This window comes from Leucopleurus acutus (assembly GCF_964270905.1).
Source record: "Leucopleurus acutus genome assembly, chromosome: 21".
In the NCBI taxonomy this organism is placed as follows: Eukaryota; Metazoa; Chordata; class Mammalia; order Artiodactyla; family Delphinidae; genus Leucopleurus; species Leucopleurus acutus.
Window position 1 is genome coordinate 33,089,990 of NC_139163.1, and position 18,446 is coordinate 33,108,435.

Sequence of the window (18,446 nt, forward strand, 5' to 3'; positions counted from 1 at the left end):
TAGCCATAAAATTCTGAAATTGCATACTATCTGGTGATAAAATCTTGACACCACTGAACCAGCTGTAGGCAAGCCATTTGACTTTTCCCTGATTTTCTCATCTATAAAATACAGGGCTGGGGCTTCCCTGGTGGCGCAGTGGTTGAGAGTCCGCCTGCCGATGCAGGGGACACGGGTTCGTGCCCCGGTCCGGGAAGATCCCACATGCCACGGAGCTCCTGGGCCCGTGAGCCATGGCCGCTGAGCCTGCGCGTCCGGAGCCTGTGCTCCGCAATGGGAGAGGCCACAACAGTGAGAGGCCCGCGTACCGCAAAAAAAAAAAAACCTCTAAAATACAGGGCTGGTTCTTCTTACATGAGGAGATGGGTACTAGGGTCACCTGAGGATGGCTTAAAATACAGATGCCTGCCCAGCTCCAGCTCTAAAGAGCCCTAACCTCTGGGATTAGGCTAAGGCATCTGCTCCTGTTACTGTATAACGAACCCTGGGTCATTCTATATACACTCATACTTAAAGAACCACCACACTAGGTCATGTTCGGGATGCAGCTCTACAGCCCTAAGAGTCATAAAACGGGGCAGTAGGGATGCCATTACTCCAGCTTGACAGGTTTAAGACAAATGAAATCACTGTGTCATTTTCTCCTTCCCTAAAAATCCCCCGTTCAGAGAAGATGCCAAAACTAAGATTAAGGCTAACGTGCCAAATGGATAAACACTTCAATGGAGATTATTTTTAGCCCAAATTGTCCCAACTATATCCTCAGATATTTAAATAGAACACAACTGCAGGACGATATTCATAGTCATAAGCTGCTGCTCTGACAGGCCATCACAAAACATGAGCTGATGTGAAAATGATAGCAGCAACATGCCATTTCTTACTCAAATTATAAAGCTGCCCCCAAGACAAAGGTCACACCCCCCTCCCCAGCAGAAGCGACATGTCACGCAGAACACCGTACCTGCAGAGCCGCTAACCGGGGCTGTGGCCCAGGCTTCACTCCAGGGCACCTCCTCCTGTGATTCCTGGACAGCGGGTATGGTGACGTGTGTGCTCCCCTATCGGCCGAGTCATGTGGATTCAATGGGCTCTGTTGGTGCCCAACACCCCCAATATAATACTGTCAGCTCCCGACTAAAGGGATACAAAACTGGGCTTTCAGAGTAAACCACTTTCCTTCATCTGGCTGGATTTTGTTTGCAGGCCCTCATCCAAGTCCACATGGCTTCAAAGTGACCTCACTCCAGGTTTGTCACCAAACCAACAGTGCCGTTAAGTTTTTTTCCACCAAATGAATATTACTTGGTTAGAAGAGGCCTCTGGGCCCCAAGAGTGTGTTCTACTGTCCAACACAAGCTGAAAAAGTGGGTCAAGATTTCACAAAAGGACAAGGCAAACGGACAGATGGGCACCGGAAGCCTTTAGTAATGCTCCCATCCTGGTAAATTACATTCACTAGGGGTTCTTTCACATGAGTTATTTGACACTGAATTAGTACCTTAAACAGTCACTGCCCTTTGTCCTGGTGAATCACTGTCCTAGAATTCAACACCTACCAAGAGTCCTAGTCTCCCTCAGCTTTGAGGTTCAAAATTTGGTTTTTCTCCTCTTGCCTTCAGTCATTTCAAAATACAGTCCCCTCAACCATTTCGTTATCAACCTCTTCTGCCTGGAAAATCCAGCATTGTTTCTGCAGCTCAAAGTCATTGCCACCATGTATGCTACTTTGAAATTTTTAAAGAGCTTCCTTTACAGCTGAGAAACTAGGGTCAACTTTTAGCTCTCTTTTCTGTCTTTGATAAAGTAAAACTCCCCAGAGAACCCACACTGATTCAAGAGCCAGGCTGCCTGGGTTCATATGCCACCTCCCTGCTTACTACTCACTTTGTGGTCTCGGGCAGGTGACTTAATTACCTCCCTGTGCCTCAGCTTCCTCATGTGGAAAGTGGGATTATAACTGTACCTCGGTCAAAGGACTGTTGTGAGAGTCGAATACGTTTACATGTAAAAGCACATTGTAAGCACTACATCAACGTTAGCTATCACTATTTGCTTTATGTAACTCCAAATTCTCTTATTGTTCCACGTGTGTACACGATGTTTGCCCAACTGAAATACTACCTACTCGAGGACTGGGACCACATTTTGAATATTTCTGATGTTCCCCCCATGGCACCTAATATTCACTCAATAGGTAAAAATAAACCTACTCGGTACAAATTATTATACTGGATGAACAAGGAAGTTCTCAAACACAGACCTGTGTAAACATGTATTCCCTGCCCTCGAGTAGCCTGTATTTTGGGTGGGGAAACAAAACACAGGAAACGGTCATGCGACAATATAAAGCCATAAATGATTAAATGCCAAAGTATGTGGTTTAAACAGCTACCATTCAAAGGGCTCACTGTGAGCTGGGACTCTGGAGAGGGCAAGCCTGCAGTGGCCCTGCCCCTAGAGGTGACTTGGATTTCCACGACAGGTGGGAACAGAGAGAGGATTCCAGCATATCTGCTCATTCCACAGATATTTACTGCACACCTTCCGTAGGCCGGCCTCTGTCCTTGGCTCTTGGAATACGGCCATGAGGGACCCAGAAACGGCCCATGCACTCTGGGACCTAAAAGGGCACTCACTCCACGTGAGAGCCAAGTTCTGAAGTAAGGAGGAAGGGCCTGTCCTCCAACCCAATGAAACACAACATCCCTTAAATGTCTCGTGAACAGGAGCCAATGCTGGCATTACAGTCACTCCGGCTTCCAACAATGGCAAACATACAGAAATTAATAACTTTTCATGTACTGTATTCTAAATATCTTCCATTGTTTATGAAGCACATTAAAGAGATATTCTCCATATTTCTGGATACAAATAACATATAAGAGATTTACAGACACACACAGTATTACTGGAACAGTTTTCGTAATAGAGGCTGCGGAGGCCCAGCTGCTCAATCTTGCCCAAATGAAAGCCTATTCATTAAAGCCCTGTGCTTTGTCTCCTCCCGCCCTTTTCCCTTCTTCTTCTACTAGTGGCTGCCCACAGATATCAAATATCTACTAGAAAAGTGCCTGAAGATGCATGTGTTGGCAGGAATCAGTTAGTCACGATGGGTGGAAGTGTTAACACATGCATCTTTTTCTTCCTGCATCCGTCCACTCATCTCCTCCCAGAAGAGAACGCCTTCAGGTAAAGGAACCCTCTTATAAATACCGACTGGCAAAGCATTCTCACTCCTTTCTTCTGCGATGATGGACCACTATCTGAAGATGCGTTAAGTCCAATACGCTCTAATCACAAATATGACACATTTCCAAGCGCTTCGCTCATCCTCTACAGGCCTCTCACCCGATCCTACTCTCCCAAGATGCAAACTGCTGGATCCCACCATCATTCTCGTCATTGTTACGCCTACATAAATTATTACATTGTACCTTTGGAAACACAGAATAAACTTCTTGATTAAGGAAGTCAAAACTACTCAATTAAATCCAGTCAAAAACTTAACTTCTTCATGCACAAAGTACTGGACTCAAATATGTTTAAGACATGTAAAGGCAAACTGAAAAGTAAGGTAGAACCCCTACAACGTAGATTACTTAACATTCTCAACATCTACATACCCATGAAAGTTAGACTCATCAACAAAGTAACAGCCAACCCAGTTTTTTATTTCCTTGGTTTGGTACTGGAAAATCACATTCCTGTTTGACTGTCATTCGTTAACCCTTAATTAGGAATGTTGCTTAGAAACTATATATGGAAAAAGGGCACCTTTCAGAAGGGACCATTAAGGCTTTCCCAACATTTACTTTTTTCCAACATCCAAGCATAGCCTGTTCATTGGGTGACAATGACATGTAATGGGAACTCTGATAAAGAGACACAGGGCTTTGGAAACTATTGAATACCCCAATAAAGGGACTAATTGCAGTTCTGTGCAAATGCAAAGCCTTCTTCCAACTTGAAAAACACATTAAATTACTCTATGAATCATTTTATATTGCCCACACCCTTATTTTACAAAAAACAGAAACAGAAGCAATTAATGTACATATTCCGCATTTGGACACGTTCAAATCAAACTCGTGTACTCAAGTATTTCTAAGCAACCTATGTTTATGCAAAAAGTTATCCGGAAGATTAAATGAGATAAAGCATGTAGACCATTTGGCAAAGGCCTGGCAAGCAATCAGTACTCAACATTGCACATTATTATCGTTCCTAATTTTCCAACTCTGTAATCATACTAAACAGTTACAAATTTATGCACGTGATTATGTATATATAATATATATAAACGAATATGTGTTACTACTAGAAATAAAGCTTTTATGTTATGTACCAAGCAATGCTCTTCATCCAGACAGAGGTGAGTTTAATTTTAACAGAATGATCCACAAAGAAGCAGAGAAAGCTGGCTAAGGGGTAGGATGTTAAACGTTACCTCTAATCTCTGCTTATCAATTAAGGATACAGCCTCTACATGGCCTAGTATGAATTATAATCAGCAGTCAGCTGATCCTAGAGAACTCACTCAAAATGAATAGTTAAGACCTCAAGCACGTGGACAAGTGGCCATTTATTTGCAAGGCTGTGCCAACCACTGAAATCTGATTACTTCAATACTCATGCTGAAATCCTACATAAATTCATTACTTGTCTCATGCTAGAATTTTGCAAGTCCTTACAAAAATTTTAAATATCCAAAAGTCACTTAAACTGACAAGACTACAGCATCCTGGGCACATCCAGTTTTTAGAACACTTCAATAGCCTCGGCCACGCATCATTTATTATGACAGGGAAAATGCAAAGACAGTGACAGCACGCGCTTTCCTAAGCAAATATTAAAAATAACCCTATGCCCTCATTACGAAAAAGGAAAATCTTCGCCTTCCCAGCTTAATCTCGACCCGGGGCCAATGCACACTCCCACCTCCCACGCCGAGACGCCGCCCGGGCGCGCCGAGGTGGGGCTGGAGGCTGCTCGCGCTCTCGGGAGGACCCGTCCCCTCTCCCCGCGCGCTCGGACGCAGCGCGGCCAGACCCACGTGGACTCCAGGCGACGGCGGCCGGACCCACCGCCGGGGTCGCCGCCCAGGGTCGCGGGGAGGGGCCGGGGGCGGGGCCAGCGCCGCGCCGCTAGGCCGGGGAAGGGAGCCGGGCTGCACTCACGCGCCCGCTGGGCGGCACCGGGGCCGTCGCGGCGTCCCTCCGGTTCGCACACTGCGAGAGGGGCGGGGGGGGCGGGGGGGGGGAAAGACCTGGCTCCTCGTTCCATCCGGAAGCCGCCGGGCCGGCAGGAAATGACGAAGCAGAGGTCGTCCGGTCCGTGCGGTAACCGGCTCCGCGCGTCCGGCCGCGACTGCCGGGGAAAGAGCGCGGAGCAGAGCCGCCGGGCCGCGTGCCGCCTGCAGAGCTAGCGGCGTGAGTCGCCCCGCCCCGCCCCGCCCCTCCATGCGGGGGGAGGGTGAGAGGGAGGGAAGGGAGCCCGAGGGCGCCCCTAGCCCCGCGCCCGGCCGTCCCAGCTCCTCTGCCGCCGCGCCCCAGGCTGGAGGGAACAGTGAGGCTCGCAGCTCCAGAATCGCGGATCGAAAGGCGGAGGCCGTCGCCTGCGCAGCGCAGGGCACCCGGGCTGGGAGGATGGGGGGATGGGGGTGTGGAGCGGGCGCGCTTCAGGATCGCACCGCGCGCAGCCCGCGGCCGCCGAGCCCTGGCGGCTCCGGCCCCTGCCGCCTGCCGGGGTGGGGGTTACATTGTCTGCCCGCTAGACTGCTCCTCTCTCCGGGACTGGCAAGTCTCACGAGTCTGGGCAGGGCCGGAAGCGCCCACGTTTGGGAGTCCAGCGTGCGACTCGCTAGCCTGGGTGGTTTTGGGCGAGTTGTGTACCCAGCCCCCCACCCCGCGTCGTCTGCCAGGTGGAGCTTTCGTGCCTCCCAGCAGGGTGATGGTAACAATTAAATGCATATGTGGACTGCCCAGCACAGGCCCCTCAGATGTTAATTGCCTTCGTCTTGCTGGTTGAAGGCCTGTGACCTTGTACCCTCCCGCTTCAGCAACCCAAGTCTTTATTTAGCGTTTCAGAGGACTGAGGGAAAACAACATTGATGCGATGGATTGTGTTGTATGGAACTCGTAGAACTGTGTGAGTGACTCCAATCTGAACTTGTTTCAAAATAGCAAAGCTCTAAGTGAGAGACGAAATGGATACCATTCAGGACACGATGACAAGTGATCCTCAAAACTGAACCACCTAGACACGGCATCGGGAACCCCAAATACAGAAAATAATTTAAAAATGATACAGCCGCTTGATTCCAAGAAGAGTACTAGTTCTCTACTTAAAAGTTTGTCAAACTGAAATCAAGCGCCAGTTGTCACATTTTGCCAACTTTATCTCTGGATAGTTATGTTCAGCTCATCCTAGCAACTCCTTACTGAAATAGCTCAAGCATTAGTTTACAGGAAAAATATGTGGAAAAGGTGCAGTTTTCTCAGAAAAGCCCTGAATGACAATCCAAGCACATGGTGGTCTTGCTGAAACATCCATTAACTTGCCAGGAACAAACCACTGTAACGCCCCTGGGCATTGTGCTTCAGACTTAGAGGGAGGCTGTGAGGTGTGCAGTAGCCGCTCAGCAGGTGTGTGTGTGTACACTTGGTTAGACTGTGGCGAGCTGGGTGGGGACCAGTCATAGTTCAGGCCACATGGGAGCTGTGGTCTGTACTGTGACTTTGTACAGGACCACTCCTTATTCCTGGCAGTCTTACAAAGGCATGCCATTGGTCATGATGGAGGACCAGGCACGAAAGGCCTACCCCCGGTGCAAGTCTTTCACAACCATACTACTAAAAGTAACTCAAAGTGTGTGTCCCCAGAACAGTAGTGTCACTGCGTACCAATCAAGTTGTGTAATTCACAGTAAAATTTCACCATTCTTGGTCAGCAGAAGTTCAGAATCCTTCTCTAAAATATAATGAAAAACTGGCATATTTGTAGGAGGAGGAAGACAGCTCTGTAGGAATACACCATTTATTGAGTGGCACATGAACAGAATTTTGTGGAACACTAAAGCAAGAAATTCATCTGGCTCAGATCCAGTCAGGCGGTAGAAAACACGTAGGAAATACTTTAAAAGTGTGTCAGATAAAGGGCACCTGCGAAATGTCTCAGTAGCCATTGTTAAGTCTGCTCCCCTTTTCTTCTCCAATTTGTTCGTAACTCCCAATCCTGAAACCTGCCACCCTCACTGCGTGGCCGTGCCGGCCCTTCCGCAGCACCTCAAACCAGACCTCTGAAGTCATCTCTTATGGCCAATAACAGTCATCGTTATTTTATGTTTTGGCACCAACGGAAATCTAGAAAAAAATGCTAGATTCCATAAATTGTAAAGACAATTATAGTCTCTGATGTTCCAAAAGTTTCCATTCCTAAAGTAGGCTGATTACTTACTATGAATAATGTTACATCCAGAGAAACTCTGGAGTTCAATTTTAAGGAATAAGAATTGAAACTGTGAATAATGCCAAATCCCCCTGCGCCTCCCACTCTCTTAAAAAAAAAAACAAAAATCCATAGCCAATCTTTAATATGTAGGAATTGGGTATGTTTAATGATTTAATATTTAGATCTTGCATCTATAAAGTTTTAAGTTCTGTTTTTATTATTCTCTGTTTAATTTTTAAAAGACCAATCCTTATGCTCATCAGACACCAATAGATGTTTCACAGGAATGACTCTTGCCCTCAATGTCTAGAATGTAAGTTAAATGGCCATTCACGATACTCACTTTAATACAGTCTGTCCGCGAACGTCTGACAGAGACTTCAGGTGCCAGAATGGGGCCAACATGCCACCTGGCCTGGGAGCAGACCCCAAGGAAATTTCATTCATTTTATGCAGAGGCAAACTGTAAGAAAGAAAACAGACTCTGCCCTTAATATACACTTATTAAGTTACTGAGCCAAATCTACACTAAAGAACATTTTGGGGACTTCCCTGGTGGCACAGTGGATAAGACTCTGCGCTCCCAGTGCGGGGGGCCTGGGTTCGATCCCTGGTCAGAGAACTAGATCCCACATGCATGCTGCAACTAAGAGTTGGCATGCCACAGCTAAGGGGCCGGTGAGCCGCAACTAAGGAGCCCTGGAGAGGCAACTAAGGAGCCCACTTACCTTAAAAAAAAAAAATTTTTTTTGGAGGCTCACAGGACAGATTGCAAGATATTTCAGTGGAGGAATTTCTGCAATGCCTTCACTGTTATAGGGTGTCTAGAAAAAATTGCAAAACAATTTCTTGGACATTCCAGATACCTTTTTTCTTGGTATTAGAAAATGGCTATCTTAGTAGAAACTACAGTACAGTTATCACCTGTCATTTGTTCAGTTTTTCTCCTTTTTTTTTTGCGGTACACGGGCCTCTCACTGTTGTGGCCTCTCCCGTTGCGGAGCACAGGCTCTGGATGCGCAGGCTCAGCGGCCATGGCTCACGGGCCTAGCCACTCCGTGGCATGTGGGATCTTCCCGGACCGGGGCACGAACCCGTGTCCCCTGCATCGGCAGGCGGACTCTCAACCACTGCGCCACTAGGGAAGCCCAGTTTTTCTCCTTTTGATAGAGTATCTAAAACAACACTTCTGAATTTCTTTCACATATTAGGTCATTTTACTTAGACTTACCTAGTTTAGATTTAACACAAGAGCAGAACTTTCTCTTTAAGGAAAGATTCAGTGAACTTCTCAAGTGCAAATAAGAAACCAGTACTCTTTCCCTTGCTACTTGATATACTTGCTGTTACCATTCATTTTCTGTGGGAATGTCCAAAAAATGCATTTCCTTGAATAGAAGTCACAGCTGTGTAAATAGCAAAATAACTTTTTATCCCATAGCTTCCACAGTGGGCCAGGAGGCCAAAACTAGATAAAGCTCCAGACATTTTCGTTTTCCAGGTGTGTCAGGGGCCTGTGGAAGAGCACGGTCCTGGCTGGCGCATCTCATCCAGACTGCTATCACGGGTCTAACGCTGTCCTTCTCTCTTAGCATCCCAGCCATTTGTGTGGACCTCTGTTTTAAGTATTCAGTTGCTTTCATCTGGGTGATAGTTACAGTTTGGAAACTGTGCAGTGACATTTCAACCCATATCCTTTTAGAAATATGATTTTTAAATCCCAAGTTTGAACCTTTATGTAGGAACTGTGATGTTTCAAAGTCAGAAATAGGCGAAAATGTGTTCCATGCCTTAGTGATCTAGACCAGGGTTGGCCAACATTTTCTTAACGGGCCAGATGGTAAACATTTTAGGCTTTGAGGGCTGTGAGGCAAAAATGGAAGATGCTCTGCTTAAAATGTATCCGTTTAGAAATGTAAAACCATTCTTGGCTCCTGGGCCATACAAAGTCAGGCAGGGGGCTGGAACTGGCCAGCAGGCCCTCTGTTTGCCAGCCCTTGTCCAGCCATCACACCATCACTAACTGAAAGAAACCCTGCCCTCTTTGCTGCCTTACAGTCCCATGCCTGGCGGTTACGGAGTGATGGGTGACGAGGGCTCTATCGATTACAGCGTTCATGAGGCCTGGAATGAAGCCACCAACGTGTACCTGGTAGTGATCCTTGTCAGCTTTGGGCTCTTCATGTATGCCAAGAGGTAAAGGCTTTAGATTCTCAGGGTTGATAAGAACCCAGCCATTTATAAGTTTTGTAGTTTGTTTGTTTGATCTAAGTTAAATGCACAAAAATAATTTCATCAGCATTTTTGTTCCTGCTATGAAATCACTGTCTAGTCGGGTCAGCCCTCACATTACCGGACACCAGGATTTGGCTTGGAAAACCCAGTTGCTCTGAGAGATGGGGATGTAAGTGCAGCTCTCGGCGCCCAGGCCAGATGCTCTATGCTCCTATTCTGTCATTTCTGGTGCGGCTCAGTTTTCTCATTCAGCCAGCTTCACTGTCACTCTCGGATGAGCACATATTTTGGGCCAATGTCCCTGAAATGCACAAACTCTAACTCCTATGTGTTCAGCAATTCTGTCTTCGCAAATTTCAAGCCTTCCCTTCTGTTTCTTGTGCATAATATTGGTATGATCCAATTACTTGTCTGTCCGTCCCCCAAAACTCAGTCCCCTGAGAACAAGGACTTTTATTTAACCTTTGTGTCCCTGATGTGCCACATGGTGTAAATCCTCAATAAATATTTCTTGCTGTGATTCCAGATGCTGTAGCGTAATCCAGCTGTTCTTTTCCACGCTCCCTGGCTCCTTTCCTTCAAGTACAGTTAAAAACAAATGCACGGTGAGGGGCGTGCTTTGAAGAGGAAAAACAGCAGTAGTTGGATTGAGCTGCTGCTGCCCGTAGCCATGTGCTCGGTGGCGTCCTCTACCAAGGTCAAAGGCATTAGACAGTTCAGGATAATTAGTCAACCAAGAATAATTGATGCTCCGCCCAGGGAACAGTTCAGACCCACACTTGCCACGGGACCTGCAGGCTCGCCCTTCCCGACCCTGAGACCCCTGAGCTGCTGGCCAGCTGGCCGCCTGGACTCTCGGGGGAGCGGGGCCGGGGGGTGGGGGGCAGGCGAGAGGAGGCCTCCACAGAGCATGGGGGAGCCGCTGGCAGGTAACAGCCTTCCCCTAAAAATAGCCACCGTCTCCTCCCCACCCCAATGTTTTAAAGGCAGAGACAGGCTGTTGTTAATTTTAACTATATGACCCCACTAAGGCCATGCTACTCTATTTAAGAAATCGTTTATTCATTGTTTTTCAAAATTAAGGTCTGCTCACATTCTGTTTATTCTCTGTCCGCAATAACTTAGTTTTATTTGCGTGACATGAGAGGGAGGGGAAGAATAATCATACGTTTTTTGTCTGAGCATTTTTCCATACAACAGGGCTTTTTTTGTGGGGATTGAGGGGAGACGCTTTGTTGTATGAAGTGGGCATGTTCAGCTACTGCCTTTTCTTTCTTATAACCCTGTGACTGTACACGTACAGCTTCATACTTCTAGTGAAAGAAAGAATACTTGAGCCCAGGAAGCATCTCACGGGGACAAAATAGAAGATGGACTCAGGGCCACTTACGTCCTTTTAATGCAGCTTCTGGTTACTACGATCATGTGAATGTTACAGTCCTACAACTATGAATACAAATCTCTTTTCTGCATTGGTTTTGTCTTTTAGAAATAAAAGGAGAATTATGAGGATATTCAGTGTGCCACCTCCAACAGACACTCTGTCAGAGCCCAACTTTTATGACACAATAAGCAAAATTCGGTTAAGACAGCAACTGGAAATGTACTCCATTTGTAAGTATTCTGTGCTTAATTACGTACGTAAGCATATTTAAAATAGACTCTTTGGGGTTGAGTCTCGTTGGCAAAGGTTATCAGAAATAGCTGATAATGACACAGGGAACTATATTCAATATCCTGTAATAAACCATAATGGAAAAGAATATGAAAAAGAATATATGTATGTATATCTGAATCACTTTGCTGTACACCAGAAACTAACACAACATTGTAAATCAACTATACTTCAATTAAAAAAATTTTTTTTTTAAGAAAGAAATAGCTGGTAATGAAATCGTAGGGCCTTTTTTAGATGCTCAACACAGTATCAGCAAACCCGGTTTGCATGAAGTTAGTGTTTCAGGACACTTCACTTATTTGGGGCCCTTCCAAGACCCTGAGAAGAGCCCTAGCAACGTGTTTCACGTTTTGAAAATTTGGCAGAAATTAGATGCCTTAACAGTCGGTGAGGCTCCTGTCTCATCCTTCTCTAATTTCCCTCCTTTGCACTTCCCTCATGTGCAGTGGCGTTGAGGTGGCCAAGAGCATTTGGGGGATCTGGCTGAGGGGACGTTGAGTTGAACCTACTTTAGTTCAGGTTTGAAATTTTGTGTTTATAGAGTTTGCAGTCACTTCTTGACAATTAAATTACTATGTGCTGCAGCCATAGCAGTATAGAAACAGCTTCCAGGCCAGAGGTTATTAACATGTCCTGTGGTACTAAACCCTGTGAGTAAGTGGTGGAGAAGAAACAAAGGTTAAAGGGCAAGGAGCCAGGATGAATTGTACATCCAAGCCACAGCCTTTGATGCCACCATTTAAAAAAATGAGGTGTGGTTTCCATGGTGTATCATTAAATGAGAAAAGGCAAGATGTAATTATATATATGCTAGGGTACTGCTCCTTTAAAATCAAATGACCAAAACATCCCTATCTACGTGTAATAAAAATGTAGTATAGAATTTTTTTTTTATTGAAGTATAGTTGATTTACAATGTTGTATTAGTTTCAGGTATACAACACAGTGATTCAGATATATATATATATATATATATATATATATATATGTTATTTTTCAGATTCCTTTCCCTATAGGTCACCACAGAATATTGAGTGTGGTTCCCCGTGCTATACAGTAGGTCCTCGTTGCTGTTCCACTTTATATACAGTAGTACACATATGTTAATCCCAACCTCCCAGTTCATTCCTCCCCAACTCCTTTCCCCGTTGGCAGCCACAAGTCTGTCCTCTATGTCTGTGGGTCTATTTCCATTTTGTAAGTAAGTTCATTTGTATCTTTTTTTTTTTAAGATTCCACATGTAAGTGATACATGGTATTTGTCTTTCTCTGTCTGACTTACTTCACTTAGTACAACGATCTCTAGGTCCATCCATGTTGCTGCAAATGGCATTATTTCATTCTTTCTTATGGCTGAGTAATATTTCATTGTGTATATATATATATATATATGTGTATATATATATATATATATATATATATATATATGTACTTCCTCTTCTTTATCCAGTCATCTGTATATGGACATTTAGGTTGTTTCCATGTCTTGGCTATTGTAAACAGCACTCTAATGAACATTGGGGTGCATGTATCTTTTCAAATTTTAGTTTTCTCTGGATATATGCCCAGGGGTGTGATTGCTGGATCATATGGTAACTCTATTTTTAATTTTTTAAGGAACCTCCATACTGTTTTCCATAGTGGCTGTATCAATTTACTTTCCCACCAACAGTGTAGGAGGGTTCCCTTTTCTTCACACCCTCTCCAGCATTTATTATTTATAGACTTTTTGATGATGGCCATTCTGACCGGTGTGAGATGATACCTCATTGTAGTTTTGATTTGCATTTCTCTAATAAAAATGTTGAGCATCTTTACACGTGCCTGTATGTCTTCATTGGAGAAATGTCTATTTAGATCATCTGCCCATTTTTTGATTGGGTTGTTTCTAAAAATGTTCTGTATAATTACACAAGTCTGGAGGAAGGCTTGGAAAGATACACGTCAGATTATTAACATTCATTACCTTGATGGGAACACTGTGGGACTCGAGGGAAAAGATTGGATATTTTTAAAAGAAAGATAGATGTCTGTGTGTTTGCATGCTCGCATAGAAAGAAGCAAGAAAGAGTGATCAGCAAGATGTTACTGGTATGTGTCTCGGGTGGGCTGGAATTTCAGGTGAAAAGTAGAAAAACCATATATATATATATATATTTACACAAGTAGAACCTCTAGAAATTTCTTCAGCATAAATTTTATCCTGAGAAGTAGTAACAGCAGTTCCTTTGGGGAAAGGAACTGCAGGACTAATCAGGTGGGAGGAAGGTACATCTTCCCTGTTTCCTCTTTTGTCCCTTTTGCATTCATGTTTTACTAGTTCAGAATAAGAAGTAAAACTGAATGTTACAGAGTAGCATTATTCACAGTAGCCAAAAGATGGAAATAACCCAAGTGTCCTTGACTGATGGATCCACAGAATGTGGTCTATACATGAATAGGATGTTATTCAGCCTTTAAGAGGAAGGAAATTCTTCTTTTTTTTTGGTTGCATTGAGTTTTCTTTGCTGCACACGGGCTTTCTCTAGTTTCAGTGAGCGGGGGCTACTCTTCGTTGTGGTGCGCAGGCTTCTCATTGCAATGGCTTCTCTTGTCGTGGAGCACGGGCTCAGTAGTTGCAGCACGTGGGCTCAGTAGTTGTGGCTCGCAGGCTCTAGAGCGCAGGCTCAGTAGTTGTGGCGCACGGGCTTAGTTGCTCTGCGGCATGTGGGGTCTTCCCGGACCAGAGCTCGAACCCATGTCCCCTGCATTGGCAGGCGGATTTTTAACCACTGCGCCACCAGGGAAGTCCCAAGAGGAAGGAAGTTCTGACACATGCTACAACATGGATGCACCTTGAAGACATTATGCTTCGTAATTATTTTTATTGTGAAGTGAAAGAAGCCAGTCACAAAAGAACAAATATTGTGTGATTTCTCTTCTGTGTAGCAAATTCACAGAGACAGAAAGCAGAATCGTCAGTAGGAGTGGGGGAGGGAGTGGGGAGTTACTGTGTAATGAGGACAAAGGTCAGTGTGGGGTGATCAAAAGAAGGGTGGTGGTGGTGGCAGCACAACAGTGTCAATGTAGTTAATGTCCCTGAACTGTACACTTAAAAATGGTTAAAATGGCAAGTTTATGTTTTTGTATTTCACCTCAAAAAAATATATCCTTAAGGAAATTTAAGTATTTAAAAAACAAAAACAGGGAACCAGAAGCTCTGTATAGAAAATTATAAGTAAAGAGTTAGGTTTTCATTGATGCCTAGTCAAAACAGAAGTTTGTGGGTGTTCCCTGGTGGCCTAGCAGTTAGGATTCGGTGTTTTCACTGCAGAGGCCCAGGTTCGATCCCTGGTCAGGGAACTAAGATCCCACATGGCTGGAGGCACAGCCAAATACAAACAACAAACAAACAAAAATCAGAAGTTAGATCCTATCAAAAAATATTCCGTAGTATAGCATATACAATTATAAAGCCAGTGTGCAGCTCTTTTTCTTCTTTGATGAGAATGGCGTAAAATGAAATTTATCAGGACACCTGTGTGTGTAAGGCATGGTAGTTTTCTGTTGCTGCTGTATTATCACAAATTCAGTGGCTTAACACAACACAGATCTTACAATTAGAGATTAAAAGTCCTACAGCAGATTCACTGACTAAAATCAAGGTGTTGGCAGAGTTCTGCTGTTTCTTTCTGGATGCTCTAAAGGAGAAGCTGTTTCTTTGCCTTTTCCAGCTTCTAGAAACCACCCATGCTGCTTGCTTTGTGGCTTCATTCGCCCATCCTCAAAGCCAGTAGCACTGCATCTTTCTGACCGTTCTTCCATTTTTATAGTTCCCTCTCTCTCTCAACTCTGCCAGGAAAGGTTCTCTGATTTTCAGGGCCCCTGTGATCAGGTTGGGCCAGATAATCCGGGGTAATCCCCCTTCTCAAGGTCCTTACCTTAAAAACATCTTTAAAGTCCCTTCTGCCCCAGAAGGTAACATATTCACAGATTATGGGGATTAGGATGTGGACATCTTTGGAAACCATTGTTCTTGTAAATAGTGAGTATTTGCACATTTAAAGAGGCCCATCACAGGGACTTTGGAAACCATTGTTCTTGTAAATAGTGAGTATTTGCACATTTAAAGAGGCCCATCACAGGGACTTCCCTCGTGACACAGTGGTTAAGAATCCACCTGCGGTGGGGGGTGGGGGAGGCTCCCCTGGTGGTGCAGTGGTTAAGAATCTGCCTGCCAATGCAGGGGACATGGGTTTGAGCCCTGGTCTGGGAAGATCCCACATGCCGCGGAGCAACTAAGCCCGTGTGCCACAGCTACCGAGCCTGCGCTCTGGAGCCCGTGAGCCACAACCACTGAGCCCACGTGCCACAACTACTGAAGCCCGCGCGCCTAGAGCCTGTGCTCCACAACAAGAGATGCCACTGCAATGAGAAGCCTGCGCACCGCAACGAAGAGTAGCCCCTGCTCGCTGCAACTAGAGAAAGCCTGTGCAGCAACGAAGACCCAACACAGCCAAAAATAAATAAATTAATTAATTCAAAAACAAAGAATCCGCCTGCCAATGCAGGGGACACGGGTTCGAGCCCTGGTCCGGGAAGATCCCACATGCCGCAGAGCAACTAAGCCCGTGCGCCACAACTACTGAGCCTGCGCTCTAGAGCCCATGAGCCACAGCTACTGAGTCCGCGTGCTACAACTTCTGAAGCAGTGTGCCTAGAGCCCAAGCTCTGCAACAAGAGAAGCTACCGCAGTGAAAAGGCGGCGCATTGCAACGAAGAGTAGCCCCCACTCGCCGCAACTAGAGAAAGCCCGTGCCCAGCAACTAAGACCCAACAACGAAGACCCAATGCAACCATAAGTAAATAAATAAATAAATAAATTTATTTACAAAATAAAGAGTCCCATCACATTGCATCATTCTTAGTGCTGATGATGTCTAGTCCTGACTTAGTCTGGAAGTTCAAGAGGAAATAGCAAACAAAATTCTTTTCCTTAAAGAGGACTCCCAAAATTGTAAAGCTTTCAGCCACAATAATCTGTATCCGCCCTGAGTATATAAACAAACAGTATTTCTTCCTTGGCTGGTAAAAACTTAATGAAGAGACTGAAAGTTTGAAAGCCAAGCAGTGAATGACATTTGCAAAGACTTTAGCCCTGCACTCTCTCTAGTTTCAGTTTAAGACCTTCAATAAATATTTCTCAGAAGCACAAAAAGAACACAGAATTGCAAGTCTGTTTTTTCTTCTAGTTTATATTAATGACAATGTTCAGTAAATCTCTTAGGCTTCTCATTTAAAATATAGTCAAATTCCTTATGATGTGGACAAAAGCATTATTATTAACTTATCTTGAGGTGGAGATGGGAAATAAGAAAGGACATTACAAAATGTTAATTTAAGTTTAGTAGCTTAATTAGTGTTTACCCTATATTTCAATGCTCTGAATAATCCTGATGTACAAGACAATAATAATAAACATCTGAAAATGGATATCAGCACTGCTGAGAAATTAGAGGATCATGAAGTATAATAAATTTCCTCTAATGAATAAAAAATTGTTTAATTCTAAGCTAATTCTTTACTGAGAATCATGACTTGACTGATTTAATGATGTGAGCTCATAATTATTTTGCGATTTTATTAATCATATCTCCTTTTTTCTTGCTTATTGTTTTGTTTGTTTTTCAATAGCCAGAAAGTATGATTATCAGCAGCCACAGAGCCAGGCTGACAGCGTGCAGCTCTCATTGGAATGAAATCTCAGAAAATGAGCAGCAGGAATGATCGTTGTTCAAGAGTGCAGTCTCCTCGCGCTGCCAAGTCACGAGCAGCATTTTTTTTAAACTTCTGTCTCCATAAAATCATTTTATTTGTGACTTTTCCCCAATTTGTTGGTGTGTTTTGTTTCACTTTTTTAAACCTCATCTCCAAATCATTTGTTCCACAAATCAGAAATTCCTCAAAAGGCCTGAACACAGAGAGTCTGCACGTACCTAGGAAGATAGACTATCACCAGAGATGGTGACTGTACCTTGTGAAGACTTTGATCCCTTCAGGAGACAGTCAGGAAATAAAAGCACATCTTTGGAAGCAAGAGTCTGGAGCTGATGCCACTTTGGAACTTCTTTGCCAACTTAAAAAATAAAAATCTAATCATTGGAATAACTTCCTCTTCGACTGTGTTCTGGGATAAATATAATAAGGATAACGGACTAACGTATGTTCTTATGGCTGTTGTTACCTCTAACCGAATTAACCGTTTTTGCTACTTCAGAATTTGCACAGTAAACTGTCTTTTCTGCGTTGTGAAATTGTGATGCGCACCCCCCTGCTAACTGTAGAAGTTTTCTGTGACTGGAGTTTGTTCCCCTTAATTGTATTCCCAGGAGTTTCTTCCACCAGAAGAGTCTTCTTTCGGCCGTGCTGGGGCTATACTGCGGAATACATGGGCACCTCTGACTGGTGTCAGCAGCTTGCTTTGGGGTCATGTGACCATCAGTCTTTAATGTAACTGTATGGTTTCTTAGGCTTTTTTAGCATAATAAGCTTCCCTGCAGACTCTCATATCTTGTACCATTTTGTACTGTACATTGAAATGTTTTCACCCAGTTTTTCATATTTATTTAAATAAAAGCCGGTTGGGGATAGTGGCAGGGAAGTTCAACTGTCCATGTAACTGTCCATAAATTAGTTTTTGAATCAAAACTATAATTTTAAGAGTTAGAGTTAATATTTCAAGCATTATTGCCTTTTCCTTTATAATTATGAGGTAAAGAATATAAATGAAAAGGTTTAGACCAAATAAAATCATTTCAGGGAAATTGCATTTACTTTTAAAATTTAAATCTTTTCAAATACATATATATATTGTATAAGGTGAATTGTTGACCAAATGGAATAAGTATTTCTTAACTCACAGATGAGTTTGAACGCACCGCCTGTATGTAGAATGAATACTCGGACTGAAGGACTGTAAACAGTTACAATTATGGCCTGGCGATAGCAGAGCAGCAAGGGGACAGTCTTCTTAAACTTTGCTTTGCTCTCATGTAATCAGGAACGGGGGCGGTTTACCTGCTGTCCCTGATGTGTGGCACAA

The 18,446-nt window shown here is 44.1% G+C and overlaps 2 protein-coding genes across 3 annotated transcripts in view; one reads left to right on the forward strand and one right to left on the reverse strand.

Moving 5' to 3' along the window:
• The window catches only part of SLC20A2 (solute carrier family 20 member 2), a 105,370-nt gene extending 100,013 nt beyond the window's left edge, over window positions 1–5,357 (reverse strand). Inside the window, exon 1 of the mRNA XM_082863892.1 lies at window positions 5,270–5,357. The gene's annotated coding sequence lies outside the window, so the exon portion shown is untranslated. The remainder of the gene's footprint in view (window positions 1–5,269) is intronic.
• Window positions 972–17,410, forward strand: SMIM19 (small integral membrane protein 19). Of its 2 annotated transcripts, none has more exons than XM_082863901.1 (4): window positions 972–4,975; window positions 9,511–9,648; window positions 11,177–11,301; window positions 17,039–17,410. In XM_082863901.1, the coding sequence occupies exons 2-4, from the start codon at window positions 9,515–9,517 to the stop codon at window positions 17,101–17,103; spliced, it is 324 nt and encodes a 107-aa protein (XP_082720027.1). In that variant the 5' UTR covers window positions 972–4,975; window positions 9,511–9,514; the 3' UTR covers window positions 17,104–17,410. The 2 variants fall into 2 exon arrangements, with proteins under 2 accessions (XP_082720027.1, XP_082720026.1); XM_082863900.1 differs by lacking the exon at window positions 972–4,975 and adding an exon at window positions 5,321–5,432.
• Window positions 17,411–18,446: the final 1,036 nt, after the last annotated feature.